The sequence below is a fragment of the Camelus dromedarius genome, chromosome 3 (assembly GCF_036321535.1).
Source record: "Camelus dromedarius isolate mCamDro1 chromosome 3, mCamDro1.pat, whole genome shotgun sequence".
Taxonomy (NCBI): Eukaryota; Metazoa; Chordata; class Mammalia; order Artiodactyla; family Camelidae; genus Camelus; species Camelus dromedarius.
Window position 1 is genome coordinate 49,384,487 of NC_087438.1, and position 27,828 is coordinate 49,412,314.

Genomic DNA, 27,828 nt, shown 5'->3' on the forward strand with positions numbered 1-27,828 from the left:
AAAAATTATTTCCTACTGGTGCTATCAAGCGAGTTATTTCACAAAGCCCAGAATTCCTTAGGCCTTGGGCAATACATACTCGCTAAACATTGTAACACCTGACGGTCTAAAAAGGACTGGTAATGAGAGAAAATGGGTAAATACCCATTCTACATTATTAGCAACAAATTACACTACCAGTAAATAAAAGAATCCAAGAACCATTTTTAAAAAATGCCTGTAAGGCTAAATATACACAAACAGGAATCATGGGACATAAAGGGCAATCACAAAACACATCAGTATGCAAGCAGAACTGAGATGCTGCTGCTGAGGATCAAGCAATGCAGGAAAAGAGACCTAAAGGATTGGGTTAAAATAATCTGTGTTTGCACATGGTATTTGTTACTGTACTTGGTAATTTTCCCTAAATTAGAAACTTTAATTCAGATTTGTGTCTTATCCAATGTTTTTTAAAAGTATCAAATGTGAATTAGGCCAATATGTTCATTATTAATTAACATCAATCCCTAATATCATCTTTGCCTTTTTTTCTTTTTATGCTGAATAGATAAACTCAAGCTATTAACTTAAACTCATTTTCACAACAAAATTTAAGTCACAAGTTCTAGAACAAGCTATTCACCTAAATTTTAAAAATTAGTTCTAGCCTTTAACTTTATTGTAGGAAAAAATCTGACAAATCAACTTTTACTTGCTAAAAAAAAAAAAAGCTCAGTAAAGATACTCTTAAATTTAGGTCACCTGGCCTGAAAAAGCACTTTCCAAATCCCTGATCATCTAACATTTATTGGAGCAACACGAGGAGTTGGTTATTGGAAACATAAAAATGAGTAACACATGATCCCCAACTTCAAGAAAAAAGTTAACTTTAAAAACCCTACACTGTCTCCTGCATATCACAACAAACATTTCATTCATAATGCTTTTTGCATGACTCTTAATACTGTATCTGTTCCTTATTTAACACAAACAAGCTTGATATTTTTAACAGTCTATTTATAAAGCAGTTCTCACATTCTCCCGGCTTATCCTTCTAATCCTATCTACACCAATACTGCCTATAGTCTCATACAGATCAGAGGAACACATTATTACACTTCTGATAGCCAAAATGCAAAGAGTGAGTATTTAGTAAATATTTTTGGCAAATGTAACAAAGTAGTGATGATACCCAACTCGGCTACTACCAAGTACACAGAAAGAAATTTTTTTCAGAGAGCTTTTTGCTGACATTGATCTGTTTAGGCCATTTTTATCCCATAGTCACAGATGAAAGTAAGAACACAGTATGAAGAAAAACAAGATAGCTGACCACTTTGCCTCTATTTTACACAAATCAAAATGTGACCACTGCTTAACATTTGAAACCGTTTATTTTCTATTCCTGATTCAGAAGGAAAAAGGACATTATGGCTCTGAGACTTAAGAAAAAACTACTGATGAGTTCACAATTTAAACAAACCTATTAAAAATTTCTATAAACAGAAAGAGCTACAACAGGAAATAAGGATAAATCTCACAATGTTAAGCAAAAGAAACCACCACAAAAGAGTTCACACTGTGTGATTCCAATTAAAAACAGGCAAAACTAATCCATTCAATTAGAAGTCCGGATAGGGTTCAACCCTGGGAGTGGGCTTCTCGGGCACAGGTTAACACAATTCCTTGCTTTGGGTGCTGCTTATTATGCGTGTATTCAGGTTTTGAAAACCTACTAAAACATACATCTCCAGGATGCATTTTTCTTTGTGTCATAATTACTGCATGTCAATAAAAAGTCTTTTAAAAACTCTCCACAAACTTTAAATTGTAAGAGAAATGTCAACTGGGCCCTTCACTTGTGGTGAAGAGGCCGGAGTAGGCTTTACAGAGGACTTGCTAGAGTCTCAAGTCTTCTTTGATCTTCACTTCGAATCTCTGAGCCTGTGATCCATCACATCACAGGATCCACGTGAGAATTAAATTTCACAAGAATTTGAGTGTCTACTGTTGCCCTCTAGGTAATGGGGTTAAAAGTAGTGAACAAAAGACAAGAACAAAACAGAAATAATGTATCCTAGTTAGTGGGAACAGACAATAAACAAAAGAAATAAATTTAAAAACATAGCACTTTTTATTGTGATAGGTGCTATACAGAAGAATTAAGTAGGAAAGGGGAACCGGGGCAGCAGTTAATTTTAAGTAAGGAGGTCAGGTAAGGCCTCAATAAAATAGTAACATTTAAGAAAAGACCTGACGTAGGTGAGAAAGGCAACACCAGAAGGAAGTGCATTCCAAGAGGATACTTACATACCTTACTGTACTTGAAAACATACAAACGCTAGTTAGAATTTGTTCGAGTTTTAAATAAAATGACAATCACATTAGAAGATGGAGCCTTAAAAACCTGCCTGAAATCCACACTAAGACCTAGAGAGGTGATTACTGTGACTTTCGGTAAGGTTATTTCTGCTCACAACGTAACTGAAGGACGTTCCAGACGGTGGAGTAATTAAGGGAACTTCTGTGACTGTGCAGTAAAAAGGTAAGACTGGCCGCTTTCTGAGTTAGATGTACTGTCTTACAGTGACAGTACATCTGGTAGCACTAGAGGACCACTAAATGCAAATACGCTCAGCACCGTCCCGTACACCAAAAGGCCTCAGGAATTTCAGGTATCAGTCTAGAAAAACAGGGCGTTGTCTTTCTTTTCTGACAGCTTTTACCAATTTTGCTTTCTCCTACAGTAAGTTTTCATTCCTCTGTATCCTTCTCAACCTTGCACACATTACACAAGATGACAGGAACAAAGAAGAGCCGCTCTCGCTGAAGGAGAAAGAGAAAGGCCCACACCTGGGCGGACGTCGAGAGGCGAGATGTGGGCAGCCCTGCCGTCCTCGTCCAGGCCTAGCTGTGGCATCCTGGAGGGTAGCCGCTGGCAAGCGTGGGGCAGGGCTCTAAACACGCGGGAGTCGCACGCGCGACTCGGTACTCACCTGTCACTCGGTCGCATACCGAAGGCCGGCTTTTTCCCGCCAGGCTGGTAAGAGCGGAGGTGCGGACCGCCCCCAAGCTTGCAAAGGCCTTCTGTCGCGACGCCCTACCTCAGCGAACGCCCCGGGACGGGCGGAGGGAAGCTAATTTCTTTCGCTCTCCCAGCACCGGCGCCGGACTTGCCCTCTGTCTCCGCCGGCGCTGCGTTTTACCACTTCCGCCGGCGCCGCGCTTCACCACTTCCGGTGGTGCCCCACTCAAAGGCCGCCGGCCAGCAACTTCCGCACTTCTAGCTGAACGTGGAGAACCGAGGGTCGGAACGGCTGCGTTGCGTTCTCTCTGGAGTCGGCCTTTTTAGAAGCGTCCCTTTCCTGTCGCTGGTGGTGTGTAGTCGGCTCGTGGGTCTCTGAGACCCGAAAATTGAGAGCTTCTTCGCTCCCCGGCTGCTGCACCCGGCGGCTCGGCGGCCGTCACCATGGTGAGAGGGTCTCCTCGGGCGCTCGCGACCGACGGCATCAGAGTTGGCTGGGCTTGAGGGCGCTGGGGCTGGCAGTGAGGGGTGGTAGGCAGAAGTGAGGTACTGTTGAGGGAATGAGGGTGGACACCGTGCGGTGCGCTCTGTAAAGTGAAGACGTTCACTTTGGGGCCGTAGAGTCGGGTATTTGCCAGAGCACAGGCTTTGGAGCCAGACGGGTTTCATTTTATTCAATTCCTGGCTTCGCCGAAAGTTGTCTGGCCATCAGTGTCAGAGCCTACTGATAACTCTACCGTAGGATTTAATCGCGCATTGATTCTCATCTCTGCGGAGCACACTGAAGGTACGCCTTATCACCAGCCAAGCCACTAATGAATTGCAGAACCGAGCATACAGCCCAAATCTGGCTGCCAGATTCTTTGTCTGTTTTACTACATCTTTAATCTCTATTTCTCTGCAAAATGGCATTCTTCAGACCTTTCTCACGGTTGCTGCAAAGTTTATGTGATAGCAGTTGAAAACTCCACACCTGATCCCAACTACCTTGTTGTTGCTTTACTTTACTCTCCGTACGGGAGTTGGCTTTGCATTGTTTTAGTCTTAAAGTACAAATGGAGTGGAGCCGCATGTTTAAAATAAAACATCACTGTATAAAATAAAACAGGCACTTAAAAAGCAAAAGGAGATCCCACACATTGTTGGTAAAACGCAAATTAGTACAGCCACTTTGAAAACAGTTTGGCATATGTCCGCACAAAGACTTAGGTGCAAGTATTTATTCACTAAAAACTGGAAACAACCCAAACATCCATCACTTGGTAAATAAATAAACAAACTGGTGTATCCATACAGTGGGATACTGCTTGTTAATTAAAAATTGAAGTATGGATACATGTAACATGAGGGGATCTCAAAGTCTTACGCTAAGTCAAAAAGTTAGATGAAAAAGCCTCATTACTGTAGGTTCCGTTTACATTTCCTTCTGGGAAAGGCAAAACTAGAACAATAGATACCAAATTGAAGGTGGAAAAAGAGGATTGACTTCAAAGTGACACAAGGGAACTTTCTGGGGTGTTGGAAATATTCTCAGTCTTGATTGTGATTACAGAACTGTAGAACTTGTCAAAACTTATAACTATACGTACACCTGAAAAGGGCACATTCCATTCTATGTATGTAAATTATACTTCAATAAAACGGAATACAATTTTTAAATTTTTAAATAAGTATGAACAATGATGATACTGAAAAACAAGATTATTGATATTAAGAAAAGAGATCCTGGAATCAGTTTATCCCTTTTGTGGTCCGGTGGATTTTGGACAGTTCCCTTCAATGAACAGTAACTTTCACTGAGATTACTACAGATGTAAATCTTAATGCCTCATATCTTTCAGGATCAAAATGTATGTACATCTATACTGAAACATTATGCTGTACACCAGAAATTGACATAGTGTAAACTGACTATTAAACTTCAATTAAAAAAAAAAACTTATGTCATGTGAATAGGCTTAATAGTGCAAGAGTTATTTAATCAAGTGTACGGTGGATGACATTGGATCTTCTGTACTTTATATGCTGCTCAAAAGAAAGTATTAAAGAATAATTTTGTCAGCAGTTTTTTAAAATTAAAGTAACGCCTCTTGCATTGCTACAGCCACAAAATGAATATATTGAGTTACACCGTAAGCGCTATGGATACCGTTTGGATTACCATGAGAAAAAGAGAAAGAAGGAAGGACGAGAGGCTCATGAACGTTCAAAGAAGGCAAAAAAGATGATTGGTCTGAAAGCTAAGCTGTACCATAAACAGCGCCATGCTGAGAAAATACAAATGAAAAAGACGTAAGTGATCATTTATTTGTTGTATCAAGGTAACATCTTTTGAGTAACAGTTATTAAAATTGATCATCTTGAATCTTTTTCCTTCTTCGTAGTATCAAGATGCACGAAAAGAGAAACACCAAACAGAAGAATGATGAAAAGACTCCACAAGGAGCAGTACCTGCATATCTACTGGACAGAGAGGGACAGTCCCGAGCTAAAGTACTTTCCAATATGATTAAACAAAAACGAAAAGAGAAAGCGGTAAGCAATAAAAATTGGAGTCTTTATTTTTGATGTTGTTCAGGAGAATTCAGGAAAATTCAAATTTGAGATTCTTGGTTTCTTTCTTCAGTTTAATTGGAAAAATGATTTCCAACTATTCTCATTATTTAGATATTGAAGTCTTTGTAAATTTCATTTTGTGTAAAATGTTTAGGTAATAAAAACTGCTTTTCATCACCAGAACATTTTAGGATTCAGTGGGTTTTTTTAAATATTTTTAGAATGCCATACATCTTTATTTAAAAACAAAAAGGTTGTAAGTAAGCAGTGAATCTCAAATTCAGTGTTCTAGTGGCTTCCTATACTTGACAACTAACATGTTTTTGTGTAGAAAGATATATTTGCTTCTTGGTTTTTCTATCCTGCAGTGTGCCAAAACTGGTTAAAAGGTAGAATGGTGGAAAATATCCTAAGTGATTTGACTTAAAAATTCAAGTTTTTTAAAAAAAAATAGGGTTGCGTTTTGTGTCAGATTAGGTTAAATTCTGCTAAAAGCAGAGGAAAAGACATAGAAACTATTTTAAATACCTGTGGATAAGTTGACAGAAATGTAGGTAGCAGAATATGCAGTACCTATAGTTAAAGAACTTATGGTTTCAAATTTGATTTTAAAAATCTTACCGCTAATTTTTGGCATGCAGTTTTCAAAATTAGAATGGTAGAACTTAGGACCAAAACAAACTTTAGAGGTTATCTACTTAACTCCTCCTCATTTCACAGATGAAGAGACTGTAGTCCATGAGATTGTAAATTACTCTTACGGGCACTTACCTATGAAATGGTAGTTGCTTCTGGAACCTGTGACTTAGTAATAAGTCCAAAATTCTTCCTACTGCCTTAAACTGCTTCCGTTTTCTCATAGGATTTGCATTCTAGGGTCGTACAAAATATCAGGTGATGATTTTGTCTTACTAGTAAGGTAATCTTAAAATCCACTCGAGGTAGAAGTACAGAGATGTGTTAAAAGGTGGAGACAGTCTTCCAGTTTTACACTATTAACTATTTAATAGCAAGCACACATACTGCTTAGAGAAATTACTGCCATATTACAGTATTTTTTGTCCATAACAAGGCATTAAAGGTTTTTTGGCTTAAGCAAGTCTTTTTTTTTTTTAATGTACCCACGATATGTAAACTTAAGTAGTTCTGATTAATTAGGAGTTTCTGAGGAGACAGTGCAGACCTCTAGAAAACAATAGAGCCAAAATCTTGTTGGTTAAGCAAAAAAAGTGAATCTACTACTTTGTACAACTAAAATATATTTGACTTTCTTTTAATACCTTTATTGTGGTATGATTCCTGTACAGTAAATTATACATATTTCAGATGTACAATTTGATGAATTTTGATAGATGTATACACTAAGTAACCACCACCGCAAACAAGATAGCTAACATTTCCATCACTCCCCAAGACGTGCAATTTTCTAATTCCCAATTTATCCCTTCCCACCCCTTTACCCTCTGGTAACCATAAGATTGTTTTCTATGTCTGTGAGTCTGTTTCTGTTTTGTAGGTAGGTTCATTTGTGCCTTTTTTTTTTAGATTCTACATATAAGCAATATATAGCATTTTCATATTTGATTTTTTATTCTCATTGCCTTTTACTAACTATAAATTTTAACTGTGGTCTATTTTAGGGAAAATGGGAAGTCCCACTGCCCAAAGTTCGTGCCCAGGGAGAAACAGAAGTATTAAAAGTTATCCGAACAGGAAAGAGGAAGAAGAAAGCCTGGAAGAGGATGGTTACTAAAGTCTGCTTTGTTGGAGATGGTTTTACTCGAAAACCACCTAAATATGAAAGATTCATTAGGCCAATGGTAAGTCCCTACTAGAGCCCAGTGGCTTAAATATCATTTCCTGTGTTAAACTGGATAAAGTGATGTACAGTTTCCCAATATTCTTAGAATTGATACATAAAAAAAAGGTTGAAAGATGTTTTTAGGCTATTTTTGTTATTTTAGGTTATCACAGGAATTGCTTAGAACTCTTCCACTACTATCAAGAATCTTATTTTCAGGTTAACAAGAGGTGAAAAAAAATTTCATTACAGAGACTGTCAGTGAATCCTAACTTTTAAACATGACCTTAGAATCTTCACTTTTCCATATACAAAGTCATTTTACTCATTCAACAAGTGATTACTATATGCCTGACACTTGTCTTTGTGAACAGTTAGAAAACTTGAATGGGATTTTTTTAAAGAGTTAATTCCAGTTTAGTAACAAAAGTATCTTAATGCTTTTGAAAATACTTAGTATGCAATCATTGAAAAAAAGAGAATATAATACTAAAATGGGACTTGAATTTCTGTTGACAGCAGTGATGGTCAAAACTAATTTCCTCCTTGCCTCCCCAAGTATAACTGAACATATATTTTGCAAAATCCCTTTAAACAGAATGAACTAATCTCCCAACTGGATATCAGCCTGCTTAGAAAAACAAAGAATCAGGAAAGTTGGCAGTGTTACTCTATCTCTCAACCTGAATAATTTTCAATGGATTAAAATGTTGTCAAACAGCCTGCTTGTATAAATAAAGTTCTGCTAGAACACAGCCATGGTTATTCATTTACATATTGTCAGTGGCTATTTTTTTCTTGCAGAGTTTGAGTATCTAACAGACCATATGGCCTGCAAAGCCTAAAATAAAATGTTCGCTATCTGGTCATTTACAGAAAGTGTTCACTCATTCCTGAAACTCATCATGTACTCCCCTTGTTTTCATTTCATATTCACAATCTTCTAAATACATTTTGGTAACCTTATCAAGTTCTGCAGGGAGAGAAATATACTAGTCAAGCTGTTGTAGACTTACTGTAGCTTAGCAGATGTTTCTTGCTGTGAATTAATCAGATAACATTCTGAGTGGTATATAAGCTTGATTAATGAGTGTATTACTAAGAATTTGATTTACTGTCATTTGCCCACTACTCACATACAGACAAAAATCAAATTTAAGAGACTACAAAGCATTGTGGCTTCTAAAGTGCTCTACCCTGAAAGACTATGTCTAGGTGATTGGGTGAATCTGGTCTATAATAGAGACCTCTCTGGGCTCTCTCTCGTCTTTGACCAGTATTATCATCAGCACAAAGAAAGCTGACAGACTTTTTCATCATGAAAGGTGGCTGATGTATACAAAGACTTGGAATCAGGATACTTAAGTTTGATTCCATCCTCACACTGTTTAGTATGGGAAGAAGTCATTTAATCTGCTGATCCTTGTTTTATAGTTTAAAAAAAAATAGGAGGAGTTTTAAGGTTATCATGTTTAAATGAGCTGTTTGTGAGCTCCAGCATAGCGCCTGGTATGTAGCAAGTCTTCAGTGAGTGTAGATAACTGAATAGAGGAAAATCTGAGTATGATGCTGGGTAGCTGTTCCACAGTGAAAACTTTTCAGTACATGTTTGGGTGTTTTCCCCATATACTTTCCTGTAACTGTCAGGTTTTTAGTCTGTAGGATTAATTCTAAGTATTTGCTGTGATGCCTTAAGATTGGACATTATTCAGTCCTTTTTTGGCGGGATGGGGAAATGATTGGAAAAGATAAGCAAAAAGGATCATTATTCATCATACTTAACATTTTTGATTCAAAACATTCTTGTGTTTGACTTACTAGGGCTTACGTTTCAAGAAGGCCCATGTAACACATCCTGAGCTGAAAGCTACCTTTTGCCTGCCGATACTTGGTGTGAAGAAGAATCCCTCATCCCCACTATACACGAGCTTGGGTGTTATCACCAAAGGTACCGTCATTGAAGTGAATGTGAGCGAGTTGGGCCTTGTGACACAGGGAGGCAAGGTCATCTGGGGTAAGTTAATTTTTGAATATGGGGCTACTGGTGTTAAAATTCTAAAATAGAAATCCTGAAGTTGACAAAGGACAAAGCAAATTTTAGTGCAGTTAAACGTGATGTGAATCAGATTTCAATCTTTAAGAATATTTTTTATAGAAAAAGTAGCTACGAATGCAGTTCTTAAGTTATGGCTTCAGTTATATAAGGTATACTACATTGCTAGATATTTTTTGATGCTGTTTATTTAAAAAGGCATTATGAGGAAAGCAGATGGGAAGTATGATTATAACTGAAAAATACTGTTAGAAAATACAATAAAATAACCATGAATGGGGAAAGGGAGGCAAACATCAAACATAGCCACACTATTTCAGTAATAATTTAAACCTGAAATACGTCATGCAGTGATTTAAATTTTTTTCCTCATTTTCTTAGTTTTCTGCTTTTAGTACCCTGATATTTCTAAACTTTAATATTCTTTAAAAGAGAAGAACGCACTCTATAGTTTGAAACTTCAAATGAGTCATTGGCATGTACTTCATGTTGGCTGACCTCAATTTTAAAATAGGTTGTTAATAGGTTGAAACTTAATACTTGGTGCTTTTTCCAGTGAGAATGGTGTGGGACAGTAGTAATGCTCAGGTCAATGCACAAAGGCTTATTATTAATACAACATGCTAACAGTATGGAGCTGGCCATTTGTAAAAACAGTATTTATATAAAAATTATATTCGGAACTCAAGCTTGGTCCTGAGTGATTTAATTTTATAAAATTTCACCTATCCTACTACTGTTTATTTTTTCTTTTCTAAAACTATAAATATTTTGGGCAAAGGTTATATGTATTCTTTAAAGTTAATTATTACCTAATGTCTCTCCTTTTTCTGTTTTGTTTCCCTTAGGAAAATATGCTCAGGTTACCAACAATCCTGAAAATGATGGCTGCATAAATGCGGTCTTACTGGTTTGATAGCGGTTACACACAAATAACTCCTTATAGTTACTGAAAATTACACCTCAATCAGGAAACTATTACTGTGATGTTTCTGAATACTGCATGTTTGTAGTCATCAAGAAAACTACTTTATTGTTACAAAATAAACAAACATTAAAATGGCCTACTTTTACAAATTGGTCTTTTGTGTCTGTTCAGTGTTTAGATGTCCATAAAATTGAATGATTAAAAAATCAATTATAGAAATATCCTGCTTCCTCAGTATCTGCATTAATAAGTGGTACTAAGCAGTGCAGGTCTGTCATTATTAGAAAAGCCACTGTAGTTGAAAACACCTTTTATCATAAAGGTTAGTGTGTACTTAAATGTGAGGTCTAGGCCAAGAAACTTTGTCATGTCTACCCGAGGTCTCTTCCACCTCATTGTAGATTACTGATCCTAAGAATCCTAAGAAATACAGCATTAACACAACGTTTAAATGAAAATACTTTATAAACTAAAAGTATATGAGAGAAGGCACACTACACTATAAAGTTCAGAAGAACTTAGATAAAACTTTTTACCCCTAATTAATCCTTAACTTTTTCCTACAGTAAGTCATGGAGGGAATTAATATTTTAAACATTTTTCCCCTCTCATTCATCATATATAATACCATGTACTTGGAACTATATTTTCTATTCAAGACATATGAGAAAAATAAACCAAAATGGGCCACTCTCCCTTCTGAATGAGCTGGACCACACTCTGTCTATGGAGTGTGTATCTACTTTTACTTTAAAATAAGCACCCAACCCCCACATCTCGTGACCTTTCTCTCTCTTGCCTTCTGAAACAACCTGCACTCTGTCTATGGAGTATGTATCTTTCTGAACAAATCTACCTTTACTCAGAAAGAAAAAGAAAAAAAAAAAAAAGACCCACCAAAATGGTTGTACTTTAAGCATTTTCTATACTTTAAACCTAGGGTTGTATATTTTTAGAACGGTAAAAATTTGTTTAAATAAGTCCAGGTAAAATACTTTAAAAAAAGACTACACTGATACCCTTAGAGAGAAATTTAGTTACTTAGATAATATTAAAAGGGTCATGCTATAGAGTTGTCAAAAACACGTCTATGATCTGAGTTAACATTTGTGACTGAGCCTTAGGGTGCCTATATATTACATTAATTTATAATCACATTAATTGTTTTAAATTCTGTTTATTTTTTAAAGTCTTGAAAGTACAACCAATGTGATTAAATTGTGCCATTAACAAAAATCAATGTCTAAACAAACTCGGTATCTAAACACATCTTCACCAATGAAATTAGGGGAAAGGGAAGGAATTTCAAAACACAGACCAGGAAACAATCACAAAATATAGGTTTAATTACTACTGTTTAAAAAAAAAAAACTACCAAGAAAACAAACATAAGTACTTGAGTAAATCTTGCTATTCTGAATAATATAACATCTTTTCTAAGTTCTATAAACACAGTAAAGTTTTAGAACACAGAGACACTTAGGAAAAGAAAGGCTAGTTCCTCCGGAGTGGCTATCCAGTATGACACAATTACTTCAAGATAACAGAAGCTAACCTTCCTTACACTTAAATTTTAACAAATGATTTTGCCACTAAGAGAAATGGGAAAGGTGTGAATAACAAGTTTTGGAGGATGAAATAAAAGAAATTAGCTAAACACTAGATACAGAACTGAGGTTTGCTTATTTTTCACAACCAAAAATAAGCAAGTTAACTAGCTTGTACAAATAAAGCTTGATACTAAGTATGCAAACAGAAGCATAAACATTTTAACTAATCACACCCATGAAAGACTGGATAACACTTCAAACATCATATTGCTACTAGTGGACATACAAGGCAGAAACTTCTAAAATACTGTTACACAGATGAGTAATGTTAGTATAAATTTTTTATTTACATTAAGATCTGTTTCAGTTTGCTGGTGTGACCAAACCTTAGAAGGTAATCCCTAAGGGTAAAGCAGAATGTAAGAGCAGGTATTTAGATACTAGGTAAAGGCTCAATTTGATGCAATCATAAACCTTCAAGATATTTTTCTACAATCACTGAAACCTTTTTAGGTGGTGTTCGGTGGTCAGCTAAAAGTGAACCATTAATCACTAGCAATTTTTATCCTTGCCATGATAATTCTCTGCACTGAATGGAAACACCATGAATATAGACACATTTTAAGTAGTAGAAGATAGACATTCTGTCATGCTATTTGATTTTATAAAAAATCATAATAGACCCTCTCACCTTTAAAAGTTGTAGAGGAACTTTATAATAAATTCTTCAATATATTTCTGTGATGTCTAGCAATTGAATAATTTAAACTTGAAAGTAGAACTAAAATTTTGCTAATAACTGTCTGCTTTATATTACACAAGGAAATATATACGTATTTATACAAACTGAAGTGAACTTCCCTTCTCCACAAACGAGACTTCTAAACAGAAAAAAGCAGTTCACAAAGGACTACAGAAATGTGACTGGACACTCAACAACTAGCTTATCTGGCTGAAGTATGACCGCAATCCTCTGGAATTCCCAGAGGTTTTTTAATGCCTTTTGCAAAAAGTATAAGTGATCTGATTAAGTTTTCTTTAGATTCCTTAATGAGGATAAATGCTGTTACAAAGTCTGTCCTCACCTACTGAGTATAGAACTCGTCGTTACGGAACACGAAAATTCGGTTTTTCCATGTGACCTAACTTTTTTTTCCTCTACCATCTATAAACCCCAAAATAACATTCTGTCAGAGACACGTGACAAAAATTTTCTTACTTAAACAAAAAGTTCTGAAACTTCTTAAAATGCACTTACTGTTTAAGAATAAACCAAACAAGTTTTATAAGTTTATACTGTTAGTCCTTAGGGATCATATATGAATAATTAACCTTTTTTGTAAACTCAGCGACTATTCACATGTTAAGAGTTGTCAGTGAGCTCAGTCTTAAATTATACACTAAAATACTTTTAAAGAAAGTATTTTAAAGAGAACAATGAAGAATCCAAGTAAAAAAGTAAATACCTAAGTGTTAGGCTTTTAAATCTATTCTAAGAAATTAAAAATGAAAAGGTTAAGAATTTACTAAATCTTTATTTCCCTAGTTGTGGTATTAACAAAAATTTCTCACAAAATGTATAAAACAGCATAAATGTTTGATAGATACACTAGTATTAAGTCATACTTATTCTTTCACTTGATTAGCATCTGTTAAGAAAACAAATGGTCAAAGAGCTTAACTTTCACTTAGAATGAAATGGTCTAGCTTACCTCTGACCAATAAACTAAAGAAAATGTAGGGGACACATGTATTCAAAAATTTTACATGAATAAGGAGGGTTTGCTATTTTGCCTGCTAAAGATTTCATCTCAACTTTAAATCTTTCTGAAATGCCAACATCCCAAAATTAAATTTAACAACATCACCTGACAGTAGACTGAATAAACTTTCAACGTCAATCCTTAGCACCTCAAATAATGACACAAAGTCACAACACATTTTTTTCATTTAAGGACCAAGCAGTTTTAAAAACAACCTAAATGATCTCAAAGCATTCTCAAACTTAAGTGAAAATCTGAGTACACACAATAGGTCTAAAAAGTAGGATTGTTTCAAGATTCTCTTTGGATCATAAGAATAACCATTTTGTTCATTTTTAAATAAATTACTTAAACAACAAAAAAAAAAAAAGAAAGAAAAAAAAAAAACAATTGGGGGTTTTGGGTTTATTTTTTGCTTTCAGTTTTCCCAGGCAAAGCCCTTTGTTCTGGCAACTCAATGTACACACAGAGGCTAGCTTGCTTGTAACCTGCCCTCACAGAACAAATCAAGAGGGAGTAAGCCCGAAGGGACAAACGAAGCTCTGATCTGACTTAAGTTCTTGTAACTGCGGTTCCTAGAGTAGCTTATCCCTGCCGTCTCGGTCTAAGATTGTGGGGCGCAGTTCCAAACCTACCAAAAATGAAAGCCAAGGACATAAGCTGGCAGGCAGGCAGGCAGGCAGGCAGGCAGGCAAGCAGATCTTCAGACAGGAATCACTCCATGAGTTAGGGAAGTGGATGAAAGCTGAGGGGAATATAAAGAAGATTCTAGAATAAAGGCAGTGGCAGATTAAGGAGAAGCCTTTGGAAAGGTTCTCACACTTCTAAAGTACACACGTTAATTGGGTGAGGACAAAAGTATAGTCCCGGCTTCAAATGATATTTTAAATAGTAATACTGTCGACATGCCAGAGTTAAATCCCTAGCAGTACTGTTAATACCAGACGTTATAAAGAGTGAGCTGGAAACAGGTTTTGTTTGTACCTTCCCACAGACACTGAAGTCAAAGGAAGAAACTTGCACCTTCAACTAAGAATTTAAAGGCCAAAATACCCACCTTCACAAACCTTTGACCACACATTTCTGAATTTGTGCTCTCATTTAGTTGAAGTTACGTTTATCCTAATTTACTGACATTTTTGTTTAAGCATGCCTACGTTTTTAAAAAATGGTGATTAGTTTTGAAATTTAGGATAAAACTTCTAGAACCTTCACCAAGTTTACTATTAAAACCTTTAGTATAAAAGATTTCTGCGATCCTTACAACTGATGGGAACTCTACTACTTTCAGTTTTTCACTTTATATTTTCTGAAATATTAATGGTCAGATAGCCCCCAACTGCTAATGAAAATATAGTATGATCTGGTTTCCCCAAATCGAAACATGGTTAATAAAAATTAAAAAGTTGTATTTACACAAAATAGCCTGAAAAATTAAAAAGAACGGTGAATTCTAGGTCCTATGGGGGAGGGAAAAACAGCATCATAAATAAGTTCGAATTGAAAATTTGGAATTTTTATCCTGTGTCCCATGCTATTTATTAGTTGCCATATTTTAAAAACGACAATTACGTAACAAAGAAGAGGCTTTTTCATCTGCATTTCTTCTTCATTCAGGTCAGCTTGGCTTTCTTCTTTGCAGGTCCTTTGTGCCCTTTGGCCTTTCTTCTTAAATTCCGCCGGTCCACGACAGGCACCTCCACTTCTATTTCCTCTGAGCTGCTATCCACAGTTTTCTCTGCTGATGGTGTAAACTGATCCAGTTGCTCAGAAGATGCTTCGGACTGCTCCTCTGACTGGTTCTTCTGTCCGGCGTTCTGTGAAAATGGCACATCCTCAAGTTCAACCTCTATCAAAGAACTCTGCGGGAGAGCCGGAGACGTTTCCTGGGGCTCAGGGACCCCCTCCTCAACCTGGTCTTCCAATGAGGAAGTAGTGTTGGGTGACACATTTTCAGAGATCGATTCTTCAGAAAATTCAGTGACCACAGAGTTTGGAAAACCACTATTGGACCGTTCTTCATTTGGGATAGTAGCAGCGTTGTCTGAACTGCCAAAGTGAGCTTTCTTTCTTGAAACTAGAGGCAGCTTCTCCTCAGTGTGCCCTTTTTCATCAGGTGGGCCTTCGTCTAGCAAGGTTTCTGAGTCAGTTATACGTGAAGTCTAAAAACAGAAAACCTGGTGAACTTTTGCAATATAGTTCTTACATCAATTATTCTCAGACACTACTACACAATAACCCTGAACTGTGTTTTAGAGGATTCAGTACTCATTACTTTTGTTAAGCATGGGCACATAATTCTGAATACAGCTCAATTTCTTCAAAACTGTCTTGCATGATAATTTGGATACATTAAATTCTTGCTTTAAATATATAGTAAAGGTAATTTTACCTCAAAAAGTACTTAAGACATTTAAACTTTATATCAAGATTCTTCAAAACCAAGAACCAACTCAGTTTTTAGTCTCTTGGTGTTCCTGGAGCCAGAACCAAGAGTCCTGGGAACCTGATACCATGCCACCCCACTGAGTTTCGACTGTGAGATGATAGGTGAGGGCAGTGGAAATGGCATTCATTTAATTGTGTGAAACGCTAATAAAAATAACACTTTATGATAGTTTTTTAGCCTTAAATTGGAATATTCAGAAGTAAAAATTAAATTCTTTTTAGATACATACACACACACACACACACACAAATCAAATAGTACTCAGTCATAAAGACAAGAATGAAATCTTGCCATTTGCAACAACATGGATGGACCTAGAGGGTATTATGCTAGGTGAAGTAAGTCAGAGAAAGACAAACACCATAGGGTCTCACTTACATGTGAAATCTAAAAAACAAAACAAAGAAACAAAACAAAGTGAAAACAGGCTCAGATAAAGAGAACAATATGGTTGCCAGAAGGGAGAAAGTAAGGGGACTGAAACAGGTAAAGGAGATTAAGAGGTTCAAACCTCCAGATATAAAAATAAACAAGCCATGGGGATGTAATACACAGCATAAGGAGTATCGTCAATAATATTGTAACAACTTTGTATGGTGGACAGATGGTTACTAGACTTACCGTGATCAGTTCACAATGTATGCAAAATCAAATCACTATGCAGCACACATGAAACTTGCATAATGTTATACATCAACTTTATTTCAAAAAAAAATTTTATTTTAAAATACTCCATTCAAGTTTTCCTCACTAATCTGATCTGTCTCCCTAATTAAAACAAATTTAAATGACTATGTTGGTCAGAGACTATGTAAGCAATAGGTATTCAAATATTTGGTAAATAATGCTTTATCCAGATATGAATGAATAAGGTTACAAAAGATGCAAATATATGGAATATTATTGACTGCAACTTAAAATACCAAATCTAGTATAATTTAATTTTCCAGAAGGACTGTGCATGTTAAAGTTGAGGCAAATATATATCCTACAGTGCCCCAGCCAAGCCACCAACACTGGAACACTTTAACTATAAAAAAAATTTGGTTATTTCCCCATTACCTTATCCTGAGTAGCAGCCTCAGGGGGGTTTGAAGATTCTACCACCAGTGGAACAAGATTTGTAGAATCTTCACTGGAATTAAAAGACTGCAATTTTAATTCTTCATCTAAAACTTCACTAGTGGAGTCCTCCTCTTCTGGCATAAGTGAAGTTTTAAGAGTATCATCCATTATCTCACCATTCACGGGCTCTAATTCAGATTCCTACACCACAGAGGGAAAAAAAGGCAGGACACATTACAGATTAACTTACTTGTCATGTAAGATGGGTCCATTCTCAGCTCCCCTCAGAACTCAAGATACATTCTACCACATCACAGGGCACAGGTTAAGGAACAGCAGAGTCAGTAAAAGAGTCCATAAGCACCCGAAATCCCCGCTGTCCTCGTGGAGAGAGGACAGGACCGGGATGCCCTGCAGACCCAGGGTGCATCTGAGATTCAGTGAAGTGACCCTGCCTCCTTCTTGCTCGTCCTTCTAATGCGGCAATCACAGGAAGAACTTCAGTAAAAAGGCACCAGAGAAAGTCTAAATTTGGTGCCGGCTCTGAACAGAACACCCACTGTTCAGCAGCTGGAATCTTGGAGCCTGTGGGAAGCTGCACTTCACGCTGCCAGGGGGCAGGAAGTACTACGAGTCCTGAGGGAAGCCGAGTTGGCTTCAGCTTCCTCCTAGGAGAAGAGAGGCCCGCCTTGGTCAGCTCATTGTCCAGTCAACCCAGGGTCATTTTTGAACAATCCTGCTCCTTAAATCCCATTAAAATATGGAAAAGCAATCTGATAACACAAACCTTCCAATTTCTGAAATTCTTCCTCCGATGTTTATTGATTAACAAGACTTCCATTTAATGTCTAATATTTCTAATTTATCCTAATGACATTTTAATAATTAGAGGGCATTTTATTTTATTATCATTTTAAAAATTAGAAAAGCAATGTGCTCATTTTAAGAAATAGATTTGAATGGATTATATAGGACCCCTGAAATCATATAAGGAACATTTTCCCTAGGAATAGTGAGATCAGAGACTTAGAAAAATCAATCTGGCCAGATAGTATAAAGAATAAATTGCACACAGAAGGTAATTATAATAAAGCTCATAGAAGGACCAATTAGGGTAGGAGAATGTTAAAAGAAAGAAAATGAGAAAAATACAGCAAAAGCTTTTGTAAAACAATAAAATTTTGGTGAGTAACTAAAAGCAAGAAGCAACAGGAGAGAAAAACTCAGTCCTTCAAGTTTTATGTTTGGAAACAGAATGAAAGATAAATAGGAAAAAAAGGCTCAATACTGAAGTGACAGGAAAGAATAGAGACACTGAATTTAAGATAAAAGACATCTGTCTAAATAGAAATATTTAGAAGGCAAGTAACATTATAGGACTACAGTCTGGATCAATGCTGGAAGTCTAGTTACTGGTCATCCCCACAGAGATGACAATTGAGCCATTAGACTAGATGCATGAAGCAAAGAGCAGAAAGTCAAGAACTGAGTCTTTGAGAATGTCCACAAATATAAGGAAAAAAACAAGAAACAGAACAGTCAAAACGCAGACAAATAAAACCAAACCAAAACTTCAGAGACAAGAAAACGAAAAAACTAAAAAAATACAATCATGTTATAAAAGTCAGACCAGAGAATGTTGAGGAAGAGAGAGTAGTCAGTCGAGGTAAGGAAAGCCACTGGAATTGAATGAAAGTGTCACTGGTCACCTGTAAGAGTATTTGCTCAATAGTTCATTGGACAAAAGAAACAGGTTACATGATGTACATACAGTATAATCTGAAGTTTTTAAAAGAGAAAAAGTCCCACAAATACATATTCCCATAAACATCTAGAAACATATAAATCCCTTTTTAAAATATGTGCTTTTCTCCCCATTTTCTACAAGAAAAGAAGAAATGCCATTTAAAAATACAGTTTCATGAAGTAGAGGAAAGAAGAGCTAAACTGGACCAAGTTAAGGAAATGAAATTGGTAATGCAGTTTGACTTGCTTAACTAGCTCCTCGCTGGACTGGCAAACAGGCAAAAGATTTTTAAAGAAACTTAAGCACATCTGAAAGAAGAAATAAGAAATCTATAGACAGGAAAAGACTGAAGATATTGAAGAAAAACAGGACAGGAAATAGAGAAGAAGAAAGAAAGGGACAAATAATTGGGGAGCTGCAGAAATCAAGCCAGATAAAGAGTTTACTCAGTCACAAAGGATTTTCCTACTTGTCTTCTAGTGTTAAAAATGAAATGCATTCAGTTATCTTTCCAGGAATTTATAAATCAATTGTAGTCAAATACATATTTTTTTTCTGGACAACTAATTCTGCCCTTCTAACCAAAATAGGAGTGCAATGGGGGGCCTGTTGAACCTTCAAGTGTTCTAACTTGTTTTATAAGGCAGACCTTGTATAGTCACATCATTTGTGTCACTTCTTAAGTATGTTTAATTCCACAAATTAATTTGTATCTTAAATACACTGAGGGACATGACTATCTAAACATCCTCTATTTTATATTCTCAATAAGTCAACCTTTATAAACTCAGTTTGAAATATAAAGTAACTGTAACTTTATCCTCCACTTCCTGATCTTGCTTAATATAGACATACATGCTTTTAAGCATTAAATCCAATTCCCACTAACAGTCTAAAATATATCATTGCACTTTTCTAACCATATATGATTAAGAAAGTTAAAATTTAGTTACTTCCATTCATTTTATTTAATAAGCGAATCTCATACCTTTTCACCATCTTGCTTTTCCAGGCGTGGCTGGGTTTCTGGTGCTGGCCGAACGTCTTTATCACTACTTCCATCTGCAAATTCCATCACATTCTGTTCAGGTCCCTCTTCCAAGAATTCTTCTGAGCTCTCTGATGTATGTGCAGTAGACTCCAATCTAGAAAACCAAAGTAAACCATCCTAACTTGTTTTATTAAGGATGAATACAAAATTTTAGGAATCTGTTAACAAAGTAACACCTTAGAGAACCAACTAACTGTTGTTTGGTCTAAAACCAATTTCTTGACCTTCTTACAAATCTGTTCTCTTTACTGTCTCATTTTCCAGTTTGATCACCATCTTTTCAATCATGTAAACTAGACCTCTCTTTTACTCTATGTGTACTGACTGGACCTTGTTCTCCTAGAATGCACATACCTGGGAGCAGTTCACCTGGGACAGCCAGAGTTTCCAGCTTGGTCCCGGCAGCAGCTTAACTGGGGGCACACCTTATCTTATTGCACCTCACTTTATTGTGCTTCAAAGACACTATGTTTTACTAATGGGAGGTTCGTGGCAATCCCACGTTGAGCAAGTCTACTGGCACCATTTTTCTCAAAGCACGTGCTCACTGCATGTCTCTGTGTCACATTTTGGTAATTCTCAAAATACTTCCAACTATTTTGTTATGACTACATTTGTTATGGTGATCTGGGACTAGCTGATGTTACTATTCTAATTGTTTGGGGGCACCATAAACTACACTTACATAAGATGGCAAACCTGACGGATAAACGTGTGCTCTGATTACTCCAACCAACCAGCTGTTCCCCCGTCTCTCTCTCCTCGGCCTCCCTATTCTCTAAGAAACAACAATATTGAAATTAGGTCAGTTAATAACCCTGTGACGGATCTAAGTGTTCAAGTGAAAAGAAGAATCGCATGTCTCTCACTTTAAGTCAAAAGTCAGACACAATTAAACTCAGTGAGAAAAGTGCGTTGAAAGCTGAGACAGGCCAACAGCTAGGTCCCTTGTACCAAACAGTTAGCCAAGATGGGAATACAAAGCAAAAGTTGTTGAAAAAAATTTAAAGTGCTACTCTAGCAAACACATGAATGATAAGAAAGGAAAATAGCCTTATTACTGATACAGGGACGTTTTAGTGGTCTGGATAGAAGATCAAATCAGCTACAATGCCCATAAGCCAAAGACTAATCCATAGGAAGGCCCTAAAACTCTCTTCATTTCTATGAAGGCTGAGAGAGGTGAGGAAGCTACGGAAGAAGAGTCTGAAGCTAGCAGAGTTTGGTTCATGAGGTTTAAGGAAAGAAGCCATCTCCGTAACAGTGCCAGATGAAGCAGCCATCACTGATGCAGAAGCTGCAGGAAGTTATCCAGGAGATCTAGCTAAGATCATTAATGAAAGCAAACAACAGATTTTCAATGGAGACAAAACAGCCTTCTACTGGAAGAAGATGCCATCCAGAACTTTCACAGCTAGAGAAGAGAAGTCAATGCCTGGCTTCAAAGGATGGGCTGACTCTCTTTGTTAGGGGCTAACACCGCTGGTAGTAACTTCAAGGTGAAGCCAATGCTCATATTCCTCTGCAAAAATACTAGGGTCCTTAAGAATGATACTAAATCTACTCTGTCTGTGCTCTCTAAATGGAACAACAAAGCCTGGATGATGGCACATCTATTTACATGGTTCACTGAATATTTTAAGCCCATTGTTGAGACCTGCTGTTCGGGGGAGGGGGGAAATGTCCTTTCAAAATATGACTGCTCACTGACAATGTACCAGGTCACCCAAGAGCTCTGACTAAGACACACAACAAAATTCATGTTGTTTTCATGCCTGCTAATAAAACATCCATTCTGCCACCCATGGATCAAGGAGTCATTTCAACTTTTAAGTATTATTATCTAAGAAATACATTTCATAAGGCTATAGCTTTCATAGATAGTGCCAGAGATGTGACTGAATTGCTGCGATCGCATGATAAAACTTGAATAGATGAGGAGTTGCTTATTATGGGTAAGGAAAAAAAGTGGCTTCTTGAGAAGCCTGGTTAGATACTGTGAAGACTACTGAAATGACGAAGGATTTGGAATATCATATAAACTTAGATGATAAAACAGCAGGACAGTTTGAAAGGACTGACTCCAATTCTGAAAGAATTTCTACTGTACGTAAAATGCTATCAAACAGTATTGCATGCTACAGAGAAACTTTCAGTGGAAGAGTCAGTCAATTTATGTGGCAAACTTCATGGCTATCTTATTTAAGAAATGGCCACAGCCATCCCAATCTTCAGCAACCACTACCCTGATCAATCAACAGCCATCTACATTGAAGCAAGACCTCCAACAGCAAAAAGATCGCTGATGGCTCAGATGATGGTTAGCATTTTTTTTTTTACCAATAAACTATCTTTTAATTAAGGTATGTTTGGGGTTTTGTTAGACATAATGCTATCACACACTTAACAGACTATAGTATAGCGTACACATAACTTACTTTTATATGCACCGGGAAACAAAAAAATACATGTGACTCACTTTATTGCGATATTCACTCTGGAACCTACCCACAATCTCTCTGAGTATACCTGTATTAATAATGCCCCTTTCATTCTCAAAAATATCAGTTTGGACAATAAATAATATGGCTTAGTTCTACCTCTGAAATACCTTTCAAATATATCCTTAACTCTCTATTCCCATTTTCATCTTCCTACTTCAGGCCCAATTCTCTCTGGACCATTGTAACGTCTTCCTAATCCATCTTCAGTCTTGCAGTGCATACATTCTTCAGTAAGGTTTTCAGAGCTATGTTTCAAACACAAATATCTGTACCTGTGACAGTCCAGCTCAGAAAATTCTGATGGTTCTCTATGCTTGGAGAATAAAGTGTGCCTCCCTTCAAAGCCTAACATGACCAGACCCTTGTATTTTTATCTCCTACTAGATGTTACAATTTACCCTATATATCAGTTATCCTTATCAACCCCCCTCCTAGCTTTGTGCCTTTGCTCATGTTATTCCTGTAGTCTAGGACTACGCAGTGCAATACAGTAGTCACAAGACACTCATCACTATTCACAGTAACTAAAACTAAATGAAATTAAAAGCTCAGTTCCTCAGTTGCACTAACCACACTTCGAGTGCTCATTGATAAGCACACTGAGCAGTGGCTGCCATATTGGGCAGGGCAGATACAGAACATGTCCATCATACAGAAAGTTCTTTGGACAGCCCTGGTGTACACCAGGGGTCAGCAAACTCTTCCTTTAGGTCTTGTGGTCCATGTGGTCACTGAACAGCTGCTCAACTCCACCACTGTAAAGCAACGCCATCATAAGAAACATGTAAACTACTCAGCATGGATGTGTTACAATGAAATCCTATTTACAGTAGGTGGTGGGCCAGCTTTGGCCTACAGACCATAGTTCATGTACCCTTGGACTAGAAAGTCTTCTTTCTCAACTCTGCTTTCTACTTATCTTTGAAGCCCTGGCCCAAATGTGAAAGTTCTCCATCCCCTCAATTAGAATCAATATGCTCTCCTTTACATGCACAGGATTTTGCACTTCTATTACTGCATGTGCTTGCAGTGCTCTTAATCTGTGTCACAGGCACAGACACGTGTGTTAGAAACCACCGGGCAGTCGATTCTTCAAGGGCAAAGATGAAGTATCTGAGTAAGCATTCAAGCATTTAGCCTCACTGTTACTATTTTATAAAAAGAAAATTTCACAATAATTCTGCGGTGTTCAATTTTAAATGCAGTTATAGTCCCTTCTAAAAAGGGTATTGCATCAAAATGTGGCTCAGTGAATAAACTCATAATTATCTAAGCTCTTACTCTTTTCACAAATTACTAGATTTAAATATTTACTTAAATTTGACTGTAACATGATGAATTTTTCATCAAAATATAACATTTACATACTTAATTACCCAAATCTATACATAATAAAATTAGCATAGCTATAGAACTCTCTACCTGAGTAGAATAATTTCACAACTAAAATGGCAGAGCTATGAATAGTGACTCAGGAACAGTTAGCAGGACTTCCAAGGCAAAAGTCTAATTGTACTGTAATATTCTAAATCTTGCTTTAACATGTTGATCACCATGTCACTCAAATCTGGGTAACAGCTGTGTTCCCTCAGGAGCACTTGATCCACAGCGGGCAGTCAATGCGTTAAGAGTCAAAGGAAGATAGAAAATAAGGTTTTGATCCAAGCGTTTTGTTGATTCGGCTGGTTGGTAAGTTCCTGGAGGAGCTGATGATACCATTTATGGCTATTGCTAATTTATGTTAAGTTTTAAAACCCAGGAAGATGTATCAGTTATAAAGTAAAACTGAGGGTTTTTTAAATTGACTAGAGCTCAGCATTACTAAAAACCACAGCTACTGCCAAATTCAAAGTTGGCGAAAATGACTCATTTGGGATAATACAATCACTAGAATATTCTCCTGGATTTTTACATAATAGATGAAATCGTGAGTTTATTCCATTCTCTTACTAGCAACCTCTCCCTACAACACTGTCAAAGGGACACTTACCAAGTGTCATCAACACTCTTGTGGAAGAATTCAAATACAGACTTCTACACCAAGGTCATTTGCTATACAAACAATATAACCTTCACCTTAAAAACCAAATACTAATAATATGATAAGAAAAAGAAAGAAAATAATGAGTGTAAAATAAACAACACTTTACTTGTTTACTGAAGCTGTAGGTGAAGTCTGGTGAGTCCTTTCATCTTCTGCTTGCGAACTACTAAATTCAGAGTCCTGAAACCGCTTTCCAATCTTTGGCCGCTTTAGATGACTACTTCGAGCACGAGTGGAAACAGGTGTCTTATCATGACCTGAGAAAAACCAGCAACACTACAATTAATTGATTATGTATACAAAGGATTACCCCTTAAATACACAGAAATGCAGGAACTAAGCTGGTTCACCTATATCCCCGCCATCACACACTTCCTTTCTCTCACTTACATCAGGCTAAGAAACCATGTCAGTGTCTCTTTCTAAATTACAAAATAATGTTGTCACTATTCATTCCTCACACTTCTGTGCTACCCTGAGCTCTGCAAAGTGCTTCTGTGTTTTCACTTATATCCTCGGCCAATAATCTTGGAAAATAAACGAGGTAGACATTACTGTCCTTATTTTACAGGTAAGGAAATGAGGAAGAGAGGTACGACAGCTTACCCATCTGTTCATACGGCAAAATCAGTGGTAGTGGTGGCATTAGAACCCAGATCTAGATTTTAATGCTGGGTAAGTCTTCACTTACTCTAAAGGACACACACACATGAACACATACTTAATTCTAAGTGTCTCATACACTTACTGATAGACCAGGTGAATTTCTTACCTTCAGAAGTGCTTGCAAAGGCATCTTTTAGAGAATCAATCTAAAATAAAAACCAAATATAGATATAGATAAAAACCAAAAGTTTTAGATCCTTTTTTCTCCCTATGGAGCTACTTCATTCAGTGTCAAAGAAAATCTTTTAAAAATTTCTTCAAATAGCACTTTTCATGCTCACTATTCATCAATAAGGAAAATTTAGTTAAGAAATAAAAAGGCTATATCATAGCCTGTTTATTATAAGCCTAACAACTTATCAAGCCATCTGTTACAGTGATATACACTGCAGTTTCCCGAGTCCTGTCCTCACCTACCTTCTCTTCTCAGTCCATATCCTCTTCCTGTGTAATTTTATCTGCCACATTTACTTCCAGATCTATTTGCTGATGAATCCAAATACACAGTTTAACCTCCCCAACTTTCCCCCTGATTTCCAAAGCTCTATTTCCAATGAAATATCTCTCCAGTGGATACTTCACCCAATTTCACATACAACCTGTCCCAAACTGAACTCTTATTTTTCCCAATATTATCTTCTATCTAGGTTAATGGCAGTAACAATTTGTTATGCCATTCTAGCCAAAAACCTGTGAGGCAGTAATGACTTCTTCCTATCCCTCATTCAATCAGCCACAAAGCCTGTCAATTTTGACTCTGAAGAATGCCTCAAGACTGCCCCCTCTTTGGTATGACCAATCATCTTTATTACTAATGATTTTAAATCAGGCATGTCTCATCTTTAACATGCACTCCTCAATGGTACCCCTCACTCTAATCACGTGCCCTGTAATCTCCTCCACTATTACAGCTGATGCTTCCAAGTCACAAACGGTACCACTTCTTTGCTTTAAAAAACATACAAATAACATCAAGATTTGTAATGGTTGATCACCACCTAGAATACAAACTCTCAACCTCTTACAAACCAACATGCCATTTTCTTTCACACCTGTGCTTTTTACATGCTATCTGTTGGAATGCCCTATCAACCTTTATCATAGAACTCCTGTCCACTCTTTAAAAGTCCAGCTCAGTTACTACACTTATTCCAGTCCTTGGGCAGAGTTAATCATACTCTGCTATGTACCTTCAATTATTTGCTATATATTCTATTATGGCAATAACTACCCTGTAGTATATTTGTTTACTTATTTGCTTCCAGTAATGGACCATCTACTTCCCCCATGCTTCTAAGAACAATATTTCTGTATGTCCAGTGCTTGCCACAGTACCTATTTTATTATATAAATTGCTGTCCGTTCATTCATTACACATTTATTGAAACCCTACGATATGGCAGACACAAAGACTTCAAGAAGATCTATTTACAGGACACTGACAAACAAGGAAATAACTGTGACAGATAAGATAAAAATTCTGCCTTCAAGAAGCCTACAGTTCAACTAGACAAGGCTAACACATAGATAGAGATGAATAAATAAAAGGTACCAAAAGTATCCTAAGAGAAATACATGTAATATTTATGCCCAAAAACAGAAAAAAAAATCAGATAGAAATATCAACATCACCTAAAGACTAAATCAGGTAGTCTTGTAACATATATCAAATGTTATAACATTTATTACATATATCAAAATATCAAGGTGTACACCTTAAATATGTACAATTTTTGTGAATTATACCTCAATAAAGCTAAAAAAAAAAAAAGTAGTTAAAATGAACAAACAAAACCAATTCCCCTGTGGTTACTGATGAAAAGAGATAAATAGTTTAATAGAAAATTATTTTCCTTGAATTAAAATACTAAAGTAATATGAAGACTATATATTTTAAAAACAAAAATCGAATTTATGTTGCCAACCTCATAATATGATACCATTTGAATATACTTTCATTAAAATGACACATTTAAAATTATTTGGCTTAATATAAAATAGATCATTGTTCTCACTACATGTATGAAAAGAGCAGATTTTTAAACGTTCCTTAGTTTTATGATATCTGACCAATATTAAATGACTCTGAGTAAATCTGAAGAACTTGGACTGCAACATAATAGAACACAGGCTTATTCTGAAGTCTGAAATTCCAAAGGTAGAAAAAAATAAAAACAAAAACTTGAACTCCTTACATATAGCTATTGTATTATTTACATTATCCTTAAAAATGTTTTACATAGTTTCAAAGAGTCAACACTCATGCTAATTAAGACAGGAAAAAAGAGGCACAAATGACTCCCCAAAACACGTGTCTCTGAATCACATACACATTTACATAGACATATTCAACACTCACTAAAGATATACTACGGTACTTGTGTACAAAACAAATATGACTGTAATAAATGCCATCACAACAAAACACTGCATAAAAACAGACTTCCAGAATCCTATCAATGGACTTGTATTTTAAGTAATAACAATTAAGTAGATTCTAGAAATGTACCTGGTGAGTCCTCTGGAATTCAGTAATGGGACCTGTCCTTCTACTTCTGGGTTACCTACTATTTGCAAAGTGCATGACATTCTACAGAGACCTAGCATATGTAGCCTCAAACTTCCCAAATAACTTCATACCCTT

The 27,828-nt window shown here is 36.4% G+C and overlaps 3 protein-coding genes across 11 annotated transcripts in view; 1 reads left to right on the forward strand and 2 right to left on the reverse strand.

The window, feature by feature from the left end:
• The window catches only part of GFM2 (GTP dependent ribosome recycling factor mitochondrial 2), a 51,610-nt gene extending 48,383 nt beyond the window's left edge, over nt 1–3,227 (reverse strand). For 4 of the 5 annotated variants that reach the window (XR_010378667.1, XR_010378666.1, XR_004134960.2 and 1 more), the window contains exon 1: nt 2,979–3,226. The gene's annotated coding sequence lies outside the window, so the exon portion shown is untranslated. Of the gene's footprint in view, nt 1–2,978 lie in introns of all 5 variants that reach the window. The other variant, XM_031446744.2, reaches the window with a different exon arrangement.
• An 88-nt stretch (nt 3,228–3,315) lies between these two features.
• On the forward strand, nt 3,316–10,494 carry NSA2 (NSA2 ribosome biogenesis factor). The gene is made up of 6 exons (XM_010975000.3): nt 3,316–3,454; nt 5,112–5,299; nt 5,392–5,542; nt 7,204–7,383; nt 9,186–9,378; nt 10,266–10,494. The coding sequence occupies exons 1-6, from the start codon at nt 3,452–3,454 to the stop codon at nt 10,331–10,333; spliced, it is 783 nt and encodes a 260-aa protein (XP_010973302.1). The 5' UTR covers nt 3,316–3,451; the 3' UTR covers nt 10,334–10,494.
• Nucleotides 10,495–11,506: 1,012 nt separating this feature from the next.
• The window catches only part of FAM169A (family with sequence similarity 169 member A), a 62,429-nt gene continuing 46,107 nt past the window's right edge, over nt 11,507–27,828 (reverse strand). For 4 of the 5 annotated variants that reach the window (XM_031446770.2, XM_064481543.1, XM_031446774.2 and 1 more), the window contains 5 exons: nt 25,291–25,330; nt 24,625–24,775; nt 19,908–20,064; nt 17,170–17,373; nt 11,507–15,820 (listed from right to left, as the gene is read on the reverse strand). In XM_031446770.2, coding sequence (XP_031302630.1) covers nt 15,272–15,820; nt 17,170–17,373; nt 19,908–20,064; nt 24,625–24,775; nt 25,291–25,330 — 1,101 coding nt within the window. In that variant the 3' untranslated portion in view covers nt 11,507–15,271. The remainder of the gene's footprint in view (nt 15,821–17,169; nt 17,374–19,907; nt 20,065–24,624; nt 24,776–25,290; nt 25,331–27,828) is intronic. The other variant, XM_031446761.2, reaches the window with a different exon arrangement.

Bases quoted from the DNA above. Each gene is read 5' to 3' on its own strand.
- NSA2 (XM_010975000.3), top strand. The intron at 5,300-5,391 runs GTAAGTGATCAT...CCTTCTTCGTAG, and splicing joins AAAATACAAATGAAAAAGAC to TATCAAGATGCACGAAAAGA. The intron at 7,384-9,185 runs GTAAGTCCCTAC...TTGACTTACTAG, and splicing joins AAAGATTCATTAGGCCAATG to GGCTTACGTTTCAAGAAGGC.